This window comes from Stomoxys calcitrans, chromosome 3 (assembly GCF_963082655.1).
Source record: "Stomoxys calcitrans chromosome 3, idStoCalc2.1, whole genome shotgun sequence".
NCBI classification, from domain to species: domain Eukaryota; kingdom Metazoa; phylum Arthropoda; class Insecta; order Diptera; family Muscidae; genus Stomoxys; species Stomoxys calcitrans.
This window is the reverse complement of record NC_081554.1, coordinates 11,126,293-11,144,402: the sequence shown is the minus strand read 5'-3', so window position 1 is coordinate 11,144,402 and position 18,110 is coordinate 11,126,293. Positions and strand designations below refer to the sequence as shown.

General features: G+C 35.2%; 1 protein-coding gene across 2 annotated transcripts; it reads left to right on the top strand.

Annotated features, from left to right (window-relative positions):
- The first annotated feature begins 12,413 nt into the window (after nt 1–12,413).
- LOC106086849 (dehydrodolichyl diphosphate synthase complex subunit nus1) lies at nt 12,414–16,781 on the top strand. 2 transcript variants are annotated; one of them, XM_013251660.2, is made up of 3 exons: nt 12,414–12,557; nt 12,624–13,318; nt 15,908–16,781. In XM_013251660.2, exons 2-3 carry the CDS (start codon nt 12,761–12,763, stop codon nt 16,244–16,246), a joined length of 897 nt encoding a protein of 298 aa, XP_013107114.1. In that variant the 5' UTR covers nt 12,414–12,557; nt 12,624–12,760; the 3' UTR covers nt 16,247–16,781. The 2 variants fall into 2 exon arrangements, with proteins under 2 accessions (XP_013107114.1, XP_013107122.1); XM_013251668.2 differs by having other exon boundaries at nt 12,620–13,318.
- The last annotated feature ends 1,329 nt before the right edge of the window (nt 16,782–18,110 follow it).

The following is an 18,110-nucleotide window of genomic DNA, read 5'->3' as shown; positions in this document are numbered from 1 at the left end:
TCAATGAAAACAATACTTTCAAGGAAAAAATTTCATAAGTATTGAGGGAATGTCCTACTGAATGCAATCAGCAAGTTCATAAACAATTTTAGAACAACTATATTCCTTTTTATAGCCGAGTCCGAACGGCGTGCGACACCTCTTTGTAGAGAAGTGGTATATGGCATAGTACCTCACAAATGTTGCTAGCATTAGGAGGGGAAACCCACCGCTAAAAATTTTTTCTGATGGTCTCGCCGGGATTCGAACCCATTCGTTCAGCGTCATCGGCAGACATGCTAACCTCTGCGCTAGGGTGGAAAAGATTTCTATAAAAATTAAATTTTGAAAAAATTTTCTATAGAATTAAAATGTTACTTCGAAATACGCTATACCTCGGAGATAAAGCGTGTTTGTACACCTTACAACAAAAATGTTCTGTCTAAATTTGAGATGAATACCTGGAGGGTACCGCCCACGCCAAAATCGATCAACACAATATGGGACTCAAATGAAAGAGATTTACGAGAAGATAGCGAATGCGAACCACTTCTGGGGTCAAGTGGAACCGCCTATGCCCCAAAAACCACTTACATAGTACCTGTTTACCTACCATATGGGCATCAAATGACAGGGATTTAAGAATTGAGCACGAACCTGATATCTATTTTCAGAACCAAGTACCTGGTTACCCAGACGGAAGAGTTTGGCTCTTCGGTGAAACTAGAGAAAATGGGGTATTTAATTTTGTGATACCTGCAAGGAGGGCGGAACCTTCACCTAACCCCAATTTTTAAAAAACTTAAGATATCGGAGATGGTTGCATCCATTTAAGCGAAATTTTGTATGCCCCCTCATGGTAACCCAAAAACACAAAATTTTTATAAAACTTTGGGATCAAATAACCCTAAAATCCATCCAAACGGGTACCGATTGGCACAATATGTCCATCAAATGAAAGATATTTAAGAGTAGAGTACAAACTTGATATAACGATTTAACCCGAAAAGTCGGTGGGACGCCCCACCCCAAAAACGGCCCAAAAATTTTAGTATTTGCCGATCGGGCAATACGAAACTTATATAAAAATTTGAGCCAAGCCCCAAAGGGGCCGCCCGACCCTATAAACCATTGCCAAATGGACATGTATTCCGATCGGGACAACATGGGATTCAAACAAATGGTACTTGAGAGTAGAATTCGAAGAATCCGAAAATTATGCCACAAATGGACATGTACACCGAACGGGACAATATGGGACTCAAACGAAAGGTATTTGAGAGTAAAGTACGAAACTTATATAATAATTTGGGTCAATTCCCTGGGGTCGCCTCACCTAAAAATTAGGCCCCTAATGGACATGTACAGTTGTGTAAAAAAATAGCAGTACGCCCAACTAAAAAAGAAATATTGTTTTTTGTTTTATTCATGTGTTTGTGCGTAAGATTATTTACGTATCAATTCCCTAAATACAACAATAAATTATGTTATTAGGGCTACAATATTTTAAAATTTTTCAATGAATAAAATTTTTCCCAAAAATTTGCTGCTCAAACTAATAGGAATATTGATATATAACTCAAAAACAAATGACACAATATTTGAAATTTTATTAATAAAAACTTAATTACTTCTGTTTCTAGAGTAATAACATATTTTTTATTAAATCTGCACATCTACAGTGCATAATTGTAACATAACAATTGAAACAGATTTAAGGCATATTTTGTTGTTTAAAATTTAATACTGTTTACATATTTTTTAAAACAAATCAATCATACTCCTATTTTTTTGAACAAGGCCATGGAGTGACCAAATAAGAAAACAATCAATGGCATCAAAAATATAATATTTAAAATGAATTCATATTTGTTATTTTACTTCTTAAATACCCTTAGAATATCACTAAATTTGAATATTACAACAAATTTGACTTTTCAAAATATAAGGAGGTAGCACACCTATTATTTTGAACACAGCTGTATACCGGGACAATCCCATATTGTATAACGGGACAATATGGGAGGCATTTACTTTCTTTTAAAAAATCCGCAATTACTTTTGGGGCAACCCAATATTATTTTTGTTAATATTAATTTTTTTATTAATATTAAAACTTTAATAGAAATTTCTGTAAAATTAAATTTTGAAAAAATAAATATTAAATTTAGATTTTAAATATTTGCAACACAATTTTCAAGTTTTTTTGCCTGTTAGGGCGAAAATTTATTTTAATTTTACAATTTTCTTTTGTTTCTCTTTCGAAACGAGCTCAATTATCCGAGATTTTTTTCTGCAATGAGAAAGGAAATACAGGGATTACAGCACACACCAACCACTATGGGTCGCGTTTCGTCATATGGTTAGAATAACAGCACTCATTGTGTCGAGTGTGGGTAATGTTGTGTTTATATCATAGAGGCGTTTTCGCAATAAGTACGACATAAATATAACATTCACATTTAATATGACCGATGAGTTATTCTAACCAAATGACAAAACGCGTCTCTTAGTGGTTGGTGTGTGCGGTGATCTCTGGCTTTCGTTTTCCATTGCAGAAAAAAAATCTCCGATCATTGAGCTCGTCTCGAAAGAGAAACACACAAAAATAATTGAAATCATTTTTTTTTTAAATTTTTTGACAGAAATTTCTCTAAAGATCAAATTTGATAAATATTTTTTAATGAAAGATTTTTTTGACAAATTCTTTACAAAATTAAAAAAATACCATTTTTTAAAAAAATTTAAAAATTTTCTATAAAAATAAAAACTGCATTAACAATTCTTATTTCTATAACCTATAATTTCCTTACTCAGCAAAATCTCTCTTCCATTAAAGAATAACTAATAATTTTCCTGAAAAAATATAAATTTTCTTTTTTAAATTTAAGCTTTTACTTGGCTATTTATTTTGTAGCACAGTGTTGTACGATAAACTGAGGAGAATACTAAGCAAGGTACAACATACATGTTCGTAGATATGGAAAAATTGTACGCCAAACAGGAAAAGCCAAAAAATCCACAACATAATCCAAAGCAAACGACTTACATCTACGCACCATAATGGATGGCCACATGACTGCAGCCGTAACGTCGCACTCTTATGGACACAAGCACGCAAATTGGCCCGACCAAATAAGCAAAGACCAACCCCTCATCATACCTCTCCCAAAAATATGTTGGCCATAATACCATTAATACCGTAACAAATAAATACACACATGAATACAGATACTAAGACAATACGATTCCTTCCGTGGCACTTTTATGTTGCTACCGCTATGCTCCAAAAAAGTAAGGAGGAGGAGTTTTGGTTAGCAAAAAAAATTAGACATTAACCTTTACATATTTAATGATTATTTGACATAATAAGTTATGCTTTTTGTCGCTATCTACAACTATATTAAAAAAGGTGAGGTACCATTAACACTTTTATAAATGGTTGTGCTTTATTAGAATTTAACGGCGAAACGGGTTCCATAATAGGTCAATAGTTAGTTAAGTTACAAAGGGAAATAAATCATAGCTTTGCTTTTGGGACTAGATTTTGGGACGAAGAGAAAAATGTAATAAATGTATTAGTAGAAATATTGATTTCTACTAATGCAAATGCAAATTGACCTACCAACATACCATAAAGGAATAGAGACAAACTTCTCACTTATCAATGAGTGCTGTACGATTCAAGTTTAAGTTCAATGATAAGGGCTTCGTTTTTATAGCCAATTCTGAACGGCGTGCCGCAGTGCGACCTCTTTGAGAAGAAGTTTTTACATGGCAAAGTACCGCACAAATTGAAGCCAGCATTAGTAAGCCAGCATAACCACAGCTGAGATTTTGTTTCTGATGTTCTCTCCGGGTTTTCTACTAATTCCTTTATTAATAATGTATCGATATAAGGGGTAATGAAAGGAAGCATTTACTTTTCCCCAATTTACAAAAACCACAGATTTTTGAGATTTAAAGCGATGGTTTCCTTCAAAAACGATTCCGTTTCTAAAATTTCTGATGTTCTTGCAAAAATTCGAAACCCAGGCATTCAGCGTAATAGACGTATATTTTAACCTCTGCGCCATAATAGCCCCACAATTTCCCCTACTACAATGTTCAAAATCGCCTGAACTCGTAATTGAGTGTAGCGATTTAAGAGCATTTTTCGACTTTTATACTAACCCAAAACTACGAATCTAACAATCAATTTTGGCATCCTCATATGAATAGATAGGTCGATCATGGCAATGCAAATTTTTGCAAATTTTGCCCATGAACATTCCACTAAGGAACAGGGGCAAACTTGTCACATATCAATGAGTGCAGTCCGATTCAAGTTTAAGCTCAATGATAAGGGGCCTCCTTTTCATAGCCGAGTCCGAACGTCGTGCCGCAGTGCGACACCTCTTTGGAGAGAAGTTTTACATGGCATAGTACCTCACAAATGTTGCCAGCATTAGGAGAGGAAAACCATCGCTGATTTTTTTTTTCTTTTTTTTTTTTGTTTTTCTGATGGTCTCGCCAGGATTCGAACCCAGGCGTTCAGCGTCATAGCGGACATGCTAACCACTGCGCTACGGTGGCCTCCGTATCATGGCAATATGGTGCTTAAATGTCCGAAGTGGTTATTTAAACTGATCGGGTCAATATGGGACCCAATAAAGGGTATTTGCGAAAAAGAAGGATACATGTGTCTAAAGTAGCTGCCCTTCCGAGAAAAAAACACTCGTACGTGTAAACTGATCATGACTTAAATGTACGATATTTTCCCATATACATACATTTTGGCCCAAGCGTCTGAAGATAATTTCAAAAACTGACCCCCAATAAAGAATTGGACTTAAATGAAAAGTATATATATGTATGTATATGAATAGTAGGAATCTCTCATTGGATTTCCTCTCTTATTCCAAACAGTTCTTTAGTGAAAGCTTTGATGTTAGAAAAAACATGTTAAACAAAAATTTGTTTCCCACAGAAGGCAAGCGAGTTGGGTTCAGGTAGTTTTCAAAAATTTCGACAAAATTAAAGAAAACCAGTAAGGAGGGACAAAAGACGAGCGGTGCCGACTGTATTTAGCTTATCAGATATTGTGGTAGTCGTTGAGGAAAGCGATGTGCAAAATATTGGCAAGATTGGCCAATAAATGCGGTGCAGCGGCTTTTGAAGTGAATATCGGGCGATATACATATATGACAGATAAATCGGAACCGATTTCTATGAAATTCATCAGTGATATCGAGAGTCATAAGAAAATCCTTCCTGCAAAAATTCTAGCAAATCGATTATTAAATGAGCACTTTATTGCAATATTTCCCAAAATCGGACGGACATCTATATGGGAGCTATATCTAAATCTGAACCGATTTGAAGCAAAATTTTTAGAATTCGAATAGTTGATGAGGAAAGCGTTGTACAATGTTTTGGTAAGATTGGTTAATAAATGCGACTGCAGTGACCATAGAAGTGAAAATCGGGCGATTAATATATATATATCTGCTATATCTAAATCTAAACCGGTTTCTATGAAATTCACAAGAAATGTTGAGAGCTAAGAGAAAATTCTTCGTACCAAATTTCAAGAGAATCATTAGCCAATGACCATTTTATTGCATTATTACTGCAAATCGGTCGATATATATGGGAGCTATATATCTAAATCTGAACCGATTTCTATGAAATACACCAGTTATGTCGAAAGTCATAAGAAAATTTCTGCTGCCATATTTTGTGAGAATCGGTTAAAAAATTACCATTTTATTGCATTACTGCAAATCGGACGAACATATATATATGGGAGCTATATCCAAATCTGAACCTATTTTTTCCAATTTCAATAGGCTACGTCTTTAGACCGAAAAACATGTCTGTACCAAATATCGGATTAAAATTGCGACCTGTAGTTTGTACACACATAAACATGGACAGACGGACATAGCTAAATCGAATCAGAAAGTAATTCTGAGTCGATCTGTATAGTTATCAATGGGTCTATCTTTCTTCCTTCTTGGTGTTACAAACAAATGCACTATGTTATAATACCCTTTACCACGGTAGTGGTGTAGGGTATAAAAAAACTGACTTGACGAAATCTATATAAAAATCAGCCTATAAGTAATTTTACATGGGCTACTATAAGCTTTGAAGATTTAAGAAAAAACATGTTAATCCAAAATTTGTTTTCCATAAAAGGCGAGCGAGTTGGGTTCAGGTAGTTTTCAAAAATTTCGACAAAATAAAAAAACTGATTTTGACGAAATCTATATAAAAATTAACCTATAAATTTCATTTCTGCAAGACATATTTTTAAATCTCAAATAAATCCGATAACCTGACCGAATAATCGATAAAAGTACCAAATATGCAACTATTTTCAAGAAGTGTCCAAATTCATTTATTCGCAGTGCGCTTGGTGTAGAATAATCCTGTGGGTATACTGGAGTAATGCATTTTTTATATATTAAGAGGGGCGACATTTTTGTTCCACTTTTATAGTAACCTAAAACAAAGATCCTATATGATCTATATAAAGATATTTAGAAGTAACATACTGTTAATCAAGCCACATACATATGTATGTTACTTTGGCAGCATGGTATTTCACTAAAATCTTTTGAATCGTCGAAGATAATTATTCAAAGAAACATTTGTGAAATTAAATCAAAAATCTTTTTTTTTTAGGTTAATCTAACCTTATTCCCCAAAACTTAAATAAATGCTATCACGTGAAAACCATTTTTTGTTATTAATTAATAGCCATTGACCGCTAACGACGATTTAAATGACTTGTTTGATTTCTGTATAAGCACATCATAAGTAAAACCGAGCCGAATACATACAAACACACACATGTATTATATATTGGATAGTGTCACTTAATAAGGAAACCTGCAATGCAAGACGGAAAAGAAGACCACAAAAAACCAATGACCGTTCATGAGCACATGTGGCACGGAACCGGCATTTTCCATAGCAATTTTTCCTTAGATAACAAACGTTGCCATGCAATGATCGCACACCATTCAACATTTAACATTCAACAATTGCTTTGGCAACTACAAAAAAAAAAACATGAAAGTATGAAAGAAAACAATAACACTACAATAATTGTTGGCTTTTTTTATGCATGTTCGCTTCTATACATGTACTGGGATAATTAGTTGTTCGCATAGGCTAGAAGATGGTGTTTAGAAATCCTTAAGCATAACCGTTTGCAATTGGAGTGAAAATTCTGTTTTCATTTTTAGTTTTCTTTTATAACGAAAACGAATAGGTATATGGTATATCTTCTGATGGTGTCGTCCGATAGAAATGATGTTGAATGATTAAATGTTACATTTTCAATCAATTCCATTATATTCACAAAAAATGTTTGGCTGGCTTTTGCAAGATCCCTAACACACAAAGAACGACAGAGACGCAGTAAGACCGTTATTCAGGAGTTATGAAAGAAACTTAAATTTTTCTAATATTCCTTCTCTAGCCTACATATGGCGACTTATAATTTATAGCTATTTTGATAGTTGATAGTACGAATGTTCCACAAACATATGAGCACTATCTTAGTAGGTAGTAGTAGTTGGTAGGTTGGCTGGTTTTGTTCTTGTTAAGAACTAAAGTTTAAGCGTTCAAGCAGATAAATGGCAATTAATAATTTGGACATATGTATGTATGAACATAGCAGGTCTAACAAAACTGAATAATCATCTAAGGCGGCGTAACACGTGGCTAGGCTTAGTATTACTGAAATTTTAACTGAACTGTGCCCTGTGTGTCATGAAATCTTTGATTACAAGCCAGACACACATTTAGCACGTTGGCATCGCATCCTTTATTGGAATTGTGGGGGCTTAATCTGCCGTGAACTAATGCTGGTTTGACATTGGATGTTAATTTTATTTTGTGCAAAAGACGGCGGAGGCCACCGTGAATTTGAAGCTAGAACGTCCACCTATGACACAAAACGTCTGGATTCGAATTCTGGTGAGAACCTCACAAACAAATTTCTGCGGTGGTTACCCATGGTTTGTAAGGTATTCAGCGTGTAAAATTTCTCTGCTTAGTGGTGTCGTTCAGCGGCATGCCGTTCAAACTCGGCAATAAAATGTAGGTCCCTTATCATTGAGATTCAATTTGAATCAAAACAGCCATTAGAAACTAGGTCGACAAAGGTTGTTGTTGTAGCAGTCACATATTTGCTTGTGGACGTAGCGATATCCGTCAAGCCCCTGCGGGTAAGCTAGGAACGAATGATAGCTTAAACAACACACAGATCAGAGTTCAAAGTTCCAGCCCGATGTGGTGCTTAAAATTATCTAGTACCGTCAGCGGCAAATTGTTATGCTCGGAAACCAGACTAGGTCTAACTCATCTACGTTACGACGCAGCCGCCTCCATCCATATTGAACTAGGGATGATGCCAAAATGTACCCCGTTTGTAACTAGGGACAAAAGTACACACATAGAACCTTCAGGTGGTAACATACAAGAACAATTAGAAGCATCTATTAACGAGACAAATATCTTTTTTAAGGCATTTTCATTTGATGTTTTATATTTGATATACTTATTTTGCACGATTTAAAGAGGATGAGTCAGTGAACTGAGCAGCGGCTATTGCTTTGGTATTTTGCAATAAACCCTCGTCATACAAGACATACATATGTATGGATGTGTAGGGTTTGCAGGTTTTAAAAGATTTAAAAAAAAATTATACTTGATAGTGAGATAGGAACACCGATTAACAAAACTGAGCAATGGGATGAGTCATAGTTATATACTTGGACATACATATTTCAAGTGTCCCATGACAATGAACCCAAAAGAAACACTAGTAAATCAAACCATTCATATATACCTACATCATAAACATAAACAAATTTTAACTTTCCAAAGAAAACTTCTCATAATGATCTTTATCACCTCAAAATTATGAATAATGCAGTGCATCGTATGTACACACACTCGCATTAATGTACCAACAGAGATTTTCTCCCGTTTTAGTGCAAGTAAAAGAAGGGTTAATGAAGAAATTATCATCAAAAGAGAGGATCAAAAAAGTTGTATACCTATCATCGCAATTGCGAAACCAACAGCAATAGCATTGCTTTGCAAAAGTTCTTTTTTCTTCTATTATTCTAAAAGAAGCACAATAACAGCTGTCCCATATACACATAATGCAGACGGCAAACGTACATACGTAAGCACATACATTGATACTTATCTATGTATGCACATATTTACGTACGATGTTCACAGTTTGGGCTTTTGGAACCACCATGATTTTTCAATTTTTCATCGGAAAGGAACACGCCTACGTTTTTATCACTTTCAAATTTAGATCCTCTTCGTATGTATGTGTTTTTAAAAAATATGTAAATAATAAAAACGCAAATTAAAAATAATTTTCGTTTTTGTCATTATGAGATTTTCTTATTCGATCAAGTGAAGAAGATTTTTAGCCACCACCCATTAATAATTTCATGCAATATTATCCCCCACTGACCCCACTCCCCCATAAACCACAGCAGCAACTAACAACGCAACACCAACAACCGCATAATACAGCCGGACAGCCGGCTTTTCATTTTCTCCATATGTACACTTATTAATATATATTTTTAGACTTGGCCCATTTCTCTGTGGCTCTTGACACTTTTCACTCTGCACTTTTTCTGCCCACAAACTTTGTTTTCAAAAACAAACAATGATTAATGCATATTCTTATAATCAATTTGTGCAAGAAAAAAACTCACCCGAATTCACAAAAAATTAAAAACTATCACAATTGCTAAATAGCTTCCGAAAAAACAAACCAACACTGTGTGATGTGACTGTGAATGGCGAACCTTGCAAAAAATAAAATGAAGCAGTGCTGCCAATATATCTCCCTTACGTTGACCTAATAGACCAAGTCCATTACATTGAGACTGAATGAAATACAACGAATTTATACATTTACCCATTAATTTTTATGGTAATGTATCTGTATTATTTGAAGCTTAAAGTTATTATATTTATGTAATTATTTATAATTATCTTTTGTATTTGTTACCAACTAGTTTCAAAGCAAAAGACAAACCACTTTCAATACAACCGATATGGAGTAAATCCATTTACCGATTTGTATTCGCCGAAATACAGCTATGTATGGGTAACTTGTAAAATAAGCAGACCTAATTTGATGCGTTTTCAATGTAGGTAATGGAACGTTCATATGTAAAAATTAAAATGTCGATAAAGCCTAGTATGACTTCATTCACAGCGAAAATGCCTATTAAATAATTGCGAAATGCGACGGAACACAAACACAGATTTGATTCACCCCATTTCGTGAGCATTTAATGATATTTGTTATTTAAATTGTGCGAAATTTATTCTGATGCAGCGACATGTCGCTACTATTTTGTTCATAGAACTCAGCAACACTTTAACGGAATCATAAAATATTGTAATTTCTCTAATTTTCCAACTGCAAAATAATTTTTGAACTGCAAATACATATATATCATATGTTTTGTACCCTGAAACGCATTCAAAGATGAGAGTTGGTTAACTTATTCCCTCAGACGAGCGCGTCCATTTTTTGTGTAAAGCTGAGTATTTTGTTTAGCTTTTCAGGCGGAATGCTGTCAAACTCCATAAGAATATAAAAAAACGCCGGCGAAACCCCGGAGGAAAATAGCCAAAAAAGTAGTACTTTGTCTATAGTGAGGAAAATGGCAAAAAGTAATTTTGGTGGCAACCCTTGGCATCATTGTCGACATCATTTTTGTTTTATTGGTTTCAATGGTGTTTTTATTTTATTTATTTGCAAAAAATAATAATGAAATCATAAGTGCCGGTTAAAAACGTATTTGGTGTGAAAATAAAAACAAAACATAACTGTCAATTTCCGCTCGTGGAACAATTAAAGATTTCCGCAACTATTCCGAATGCAGAATAGAATACCAACCGTTACTCACACAATACAAACCAACCAATCTTGCCATCTAGCTGATCGACGTTTTGTCAACACACATAAAAATTTGTGTGCGTGTGTTCGTATACGTGTGCCCAAGATATATTCATCTGCAGGTAGAGGCAGTGATTAGTGCAACTCTGATGTTGAGTACGTTACTAGTTCGCATCATTTTTCGTTGTTTGCTTGTGTTCTGGTTCCTAAATAGAATGCATACACATAACAAAAACTCGTTGCCAGATAGTGCACTTCGCACTCAGCTGCTTATGGTACACTACCTGGTAATTGTGTCATGCGTGTGCCTACATTAGCTGAGAATATGCGAGAAAGAAGATAACAAAGAGAATGCAAACAAAAATCTGTCATCTCAATACCGTTAAAGCTGGCCGGTTGTTAGCAGTTGTTCGAGTGAGACCACCTTTTTAAATCCGCCTTGTGTGTGTGTTGACAAAACGTCGATCAGCTAGGTAACAAGATGGCGATTTTGACATATGGTTTTTATGTGGTTGTACAGATGAGACAATCTTTAAATAATTCAGCCATGCACATGTACCAACAATCATCAATCATGTCTAAAAACACGAAATGGTTATGAGCACCACACGGGTTGGAACTCGGAGCTCCGATTTGTGTGATGTTTATCGTCTAAAGCCTAGTACTGACTCCATTCACAGCTAAAACGCCTGTTAAATTATTGTGAAATCCGACGGACTCTTTTCTTTGTCGGAACACAAACAAAGGTCTAACAAAAACTCACAACAAAGAAAAGTATTGAAGCTGAGTTGATTCGGCCCATTTCGTGAGCAGTTAATTACATTTGCAACTAAAATTGTGCGAAATTTGTTCTGATGCAGCGACATGTCGCTACTATTTTTTTCGTAGAACTTAGTACCACTAGTACGGAATGTGTTCGCATTATCTTCGTCAACATTTTTTATAGTGTGTTTTGACAGTTGTTCGTGTGAAAAGTCGAAGTCAGCACTAGGCTTAAACGAGAAACTCAAGTAGCAACAACAAATATTCAGTACACTATTTGTCAGAATCGGTGATCAGTGCAATTCTGAATTAGAGTATTTTTCCATGTTTTGGTTGTGAGCATTGTACATTTATGGAAGGTAGCGTCAATTGCCCAACAACAACGAAATGTACGATACAACTCTCTGGGGGTTGAAATACCCACTCATCTGTCAAACTTCTGTACGCTGTCAAATTGACATTCTAGTTTTTATTTAAATTGCCATGTCCAGCAAACAAAATATTAAAGGATTTGTGATTTAAAACGTATAAATTATAGATTAAAGCATTAAAAATGCGAAAAAATAAATAAATCTTTTTTCTGTACATTATCTGGGTTAATATGTCTTGGCATTACCTTCTATAAGTATATCTTGAAATTGCATTCGACTGCTTGCCCATTTTTGCATTCTTGGCAAGTGTTTTCCAGCCCGAAAGGACATCGAGGTACCGTACCAAATTTCTTATTTTCCATCCCTGGTACGGTAACGTGTCTCAGCTGGCCTTAGCTGTCATTTACTTGTTGTCGCCGGGAATCTCTAATCTCACCTTAGAACAATGATTTTCTCGCAATTTATTAATTTATAAATGAAGAAATGAAGATATTTCTGAGGTATATAAAATTATCAAATTTAACATTATTATAATTTAACTAATTCACAACGGTCTTGCAAGTTAGGTTAATCTACCAAAAAAAGGCAAACTTCCAGTGAAGATAAGGAGAACACAGCCAAGAAAATTTAATGGACTACTACTAGATAATAACTACATTCCCTGATTTACCAAGTCTTTAATGTTTTACGAGTGTACCACGATATGATTGTGAACCAAATCTACCAGTGCTTGTGGCAATCGCTGCACTTTCTATTCTCCCTGTACAAAGTTTGTTTGTGGGTGCGTTTACGTATAATTGCTTTTACCTTGTGGTCATATGATCTATGTCAAACACAAGCAAAACGACAGCAAAAAGAGTTTGAACTACTGAAGAAATGCAAAAAGCAATTGAACAAAATTCCGAAACATCTCAATTTGATCATTGGACCGGAGGCTAATGATGTCAACGAAGAAGTATTCACACGACTATTCACCTATGCCCTCTACATGAACATAGAGTGTATCAGTTTCTTTGATACACGTTCCATATGCAAGAGTAAATCAAAAAGCATTTCATTAGATAAAGTGAAGTGTCCTGAAGGTTGGAGAAGTAAATGTCTAGCCGAAAGACGTGCACTTTGGTATGATTTGAGTAAAAATGTATGCAATGGCTCGAGTCAAACAAATGGTCATATACCAAACTCCTTAAATTCCTGTTCCAAATCTGCCAATGGCCATACTACTTTGAAATCATTGAATGGGGAAAGTAAGCCATTAGAGGTAAGTTATAAACATGTTGTTTGATTTCGTCATGCATTTTGATTGTTACACTAAAGTGACACATGGTGGCGGCAGTTATCAATAATTATGGTTTGCTCGCTGATAACAATCCCTCAATATGAAAGTGCGATATGTGTGTATACATTGTATCTGTATATGGTTTCGTTTTGTTTATAGTTTGAACAAGTAAAACATTTGAACAGGATTGCCTTCATCGTTTCTTTACCTTATCATCTTACATGAAGCAGTACTAAAACTTTTAATACATATCTATATACAATATATATGAACATTCCCTGCACGGGATGATTTTGAGAACCACACAGGCTGGAACCCTGAGCTGTAATTTGTGTGGTGTTCTTCGTTATTTCGAGAAGCTTAGATTGGAGCTACTGGGAGCGTACACAGGTTGCGGATAGTGAAATAGTCCATACGGAGTAGGTGCAACTGTAGTCGCGGACATTCGGCGGTATAGAGTGGAGGGACTCAGTGAGAGGGCGGATGGAGCTGTCTCTAGCTTAAATACTGAAGTGCTTTGATGCTCGATATGTTAAGGCGGGCTCTTGGCGCCTTTAAATAACCATTGGTCATCTTGAGGCCACCGTAGCACAGAAATAAGCAAGTCCGCCTATGACGCTGCCAGGCATCGAACACTGGCGAGAACATTAGAAAAAAATTTCCCGGAACCCGGATTTGATTTCTATGCGGCTGCATATAACAACTTATAGATCTATTTAGACGACACGAGCGTATTAGGGTAAATTTTTAATTGAAACTGATTATAAAATCAACCACCGTTTTTGAAAAAATTTCAATTAACAAATCGCATATTGAATTAAAAGAATAATAAAATTTTTTTGAAACTACTAATTAATTTTTAACTGATTGAAATTTTCAATTGAAAATGATTGAAAATTTCAACTAATATTTTTAATTGATCAAATTCAAAAATAATTGAAATTTCGAAATATCCAATTATTTTTTTAATTGAATAAATTAAAAATGTAATATGCAAGTGCTATATTAAAATTTTTGTGAAAAGCGCGTTGTAAAGGGCGCACCATCGATTTCGATGCAACATGGTTTACATATGTAAAACTCTTGGAACACGAATTTGAGGTTTATGTTTGGGTGCATGATCACTCCTTAGAAACAAAACACCTCCGGCGATTTCCCCAAAAATGCAACGGGAAATACTGTGGGGCTGGTTTATGTCTAGCTACCGACAAAGTAATTATTTTTTTATTATAGTAACTTTATAAATTACCGGAAAACCCCCAAAAAAAAAAAAAAATTTCTAGAATACGTTATAATTAGATCGATGCCAAAGAAGCCGTTATGCCATTAAAATGCATATTTTGATAAAAAAAAAATTTTTGTGAATTGCGTCTATAAATTTAAAAAAGTTGTCGAAAGGCTGTGTGTGGGAGAGTTTTATCTTCTATATATATTCTCTATATCTGGAATGTATTTATCAACATTTTGAGCGACTAGACTTTTTCAATAACGGACAGTCATAACAGTGCTGTTGGATCTAAAAAGTTTCCGATTAAATAAAACAATTATGGAAAAAACTAATTGCATAGCTAACTAATCACTCTATTTGTTCGCGAAATCAATGAAAACGGCTGTTTTGCCTTTGTAATTTTAGATGGTTTTCAAAAAATTGGCGAACGAATCGAATACGACGAGAAGAAATTGTTAATGTTTTAGGCCGGTGTTGTTTGATTGAAAAAGATAAAATTTTCAATCATATTTAATATATAAAATTGTTTAAGATTTATTAACAAAAATGACATTTAATAAAAAAATTAATAAATTAATGATCAAATCCAGGAACCCTGCGCCTAAGATGGGTGATCTGTGTCTGAGACGAGTGGGTCTGGCTGGGCAGTTAAACAGGTGACGTGTTTCGTGTGTTCCCTGGTCACAATGGGGACATACATCTTGCACGTTGGCATCAATCCTTGCTCTGTAGGAATTAAGGCGGCTACATCTCCCGGATCGTAATTGAGCCAGAACAACGCTGATTTGCCAGAGGTGGTCAATTTCTTCAGGTGCAATGGGACGCGCTCGTTCTCCAATGACCACATTTACCCGGTAGCTATTCACCGCATCTGCTACCGTGTCTGCATGAATGTTGTCTAGGCCCGCTTGATATGCCGCTTGTTCTAGAGGTTCTCTCCTGTAGCGCATCTATGGTATTTGTTGTACCATCCACCATAGGATGGTGGAAATATTCGAAATATTCCTCTAAGACCCCATAAAGTATATATATTCTTGATCGTCATGACATTTTATGTCGACCTATCCATATCCGTCCGTCCGTCCTTCTTGTGCCACTAGAGCGCGCAATTCTTATCCGATTTGGCTGAAATTTAGCATGAGGTGTTTTGTCATGATTTTCAACAAATGTAAAAATTTTGGTTCAAATTAGTCTATAACCTAATATAGCTGCCATATAAATCGATCTTGAACTCCAACATACAATTTAATTATGGTTCGAATCGGACCATAACATGTTTTTTTATTTAAAATGTTGTGTATTTATACTCATTTATTTAACCATATCACATAATTTCATTTCAGATTTATCAAATTGCAGCTAAAGATAATCGGCCATTAATAGCTCAAGCCTGCCGCAATCTTTTTCGCCATAAAAATACTAAGGAGGTGCAAGAACTTATTCAGAAGAGAAGTGAACTGACAGATCGTCTAGACAAAGAACTGGCTGAGGAGTTACAAAACTTAAGTGAACCAGAATTGAGTATAGTATTTAGTGAAACTTTTAGTACTTTTGGTACATTACCATGGCATACAAGATTTACGGAATTCCAATGCTTTCCACCGGGTCAAAGAATCGATGCAGAATCTTTCGCATACATACTTTACAAATACTCACGTTGTGAACAAAGATGGGGCAAATAGAGTTTGTATTTGGGTATGATGCCGTCGGGCAATGGGGTTGAACAAATAGTTGGAGTTTAAGGCATACTATAAATATTGAATGTAATTCTTGTAATTTATGCAACACACCGATCACACATTACACACCCACATACATAACCATAAGATATATGCATGTTAACATTTTTGAATTATTTTAAATAACATTTATTTATCGGCCAATACTTGGACACAATGTGAGTGGATGTGTAAATATATACATATTTAGATGACATTTAAGAGTGTAATTATTAGAACTACACCTAAAATGTAGGACATTCTTTGTAAGTGCATGGTAACTTGTATTTAATAAACAACTCTAGCCAATTGTAATTTAAAGTATAAGTTATGTTGTGTTAATGCAAAAGCAAGTTATAAAGGTTTTTAAAAATAAGGTCATCCAAAATGGAACAATTGTGTACTCTACCATTACAAAAAATATAGAGTTATGAATAAGAACTATTTATGGAAATTTACAAATAAAGAGTTTTGCTGATGAGGAATTTTATTAATTAAACTGTCCTGGAAAATATGCAATTTAATAGAAAATTTGTTCTTGACTAAACTCAATCTTGAATGCCCATTATGAATGAATTGACCAATATTTTAAATGTAATCATGACTTTTTTTGGTTTTTAAAGTTATATTCCCTGTATATCCTTGAGGAAAACCATCTCGTCTGTGAAAAAAGTGTTTTCAAAGATGTGATTCGCAACCGCATTTGAACCGAAATGTCTTCAATACAATGGCAACAGTCCTCTGCCTCCTTGGCTAAACTCCTTCACAAACATCACGTCAGCAATTCTTATTTAGAATTAAAATACTCATGTAAGTCCCGATTGATACGCCCCATCTCGCTGACTCTTTTTTGTTTTGTGGTAATCCCATACTTTCTATGTTTCACCGAGATTCATCCTTTTTTGGGGACTTAAGTCCTCCGTCTTATATCGAAGCCCTATTTTCAGCAATAGGAGCTGAAATATCCGGTTAACCTGCTCCGAATTTTACAAACTTGAGATCCATCCCGGATAGAGCGGGCAAACCGTCGATAATCGCAACATTCGATATTTTCGATAGTTTTAATAATAAATATTGATAGTATCGATACTATCGTTAATTTCGCATCAACTATATTTCAAACGAAAATGAGAAGTAAACATTTGGAGATCGATTTATATAGAAACTATATCAATACACAGTCCAAATAAAAACAAGGTTAATAAAGTCAATATGAAGTCATAAGAGAAATCATTGTACACAATGTCAGCCTAATCGGATGAAAATTGCGCCCTACACATGCAAATGTGGTTACAACAACAACAAACTCTTATAATTCACCAGTCAGTGCAATGCAGGGCGGTCAAACCTGGCTAGAGGTTACAGGATGACTATATATAATAACAGGCCATCGATGTCAAATCAGACAACACCCAATGCCAGCTATTTAACGCATACCAATGCCCATCTACGACTCCGGGCATCGCCCTTACATTGGAGTATTACACATAGGAGAAAACCGCATAGACATGGAAGACATTAGCGTTTATCAATTACTCTAACCTTATGGAAGACTAGAGTGGCACGGCGCTGGCTAAACAAATAGACATCTCCCCGTTTATCGGCATAAACCAATCCAATCATGGCAGCCGGTTGTACGTACCGGATTGACCCGATGAAGTCCTTCATCCGCAAGGGCTGCCGCCTCAGTGTACAACACACTGCTACCACAACAACAACGAGGATTACCACAACCTTGATCCAGTTCGCCATGCATAACGATAGTCTGCGGGGGTCTAAAGGTGCTTTCACTTTCGTCTCAAAGCACGTTCCAATAACCATAGAGCTT

What these genes read in the sequence shown, in the direction of transcription:
- LOC106086849 (XM_013251660.2), top strand. Translation starts at nt 12,761, where the DNA reads ATGATTGTGAACCAAATCTACCAGTGCTTGTGGCAATCGCTGCACTTT. An exon ending in GGGAAAGTAAGCCATTAGAG is followed by an intron (nt 13,319 to 15,907) that starts GTAAGTTATAAA and finishes ATTTCATTTCAG; the next exon opens with ATTTATCAAATTGCAGCTAA.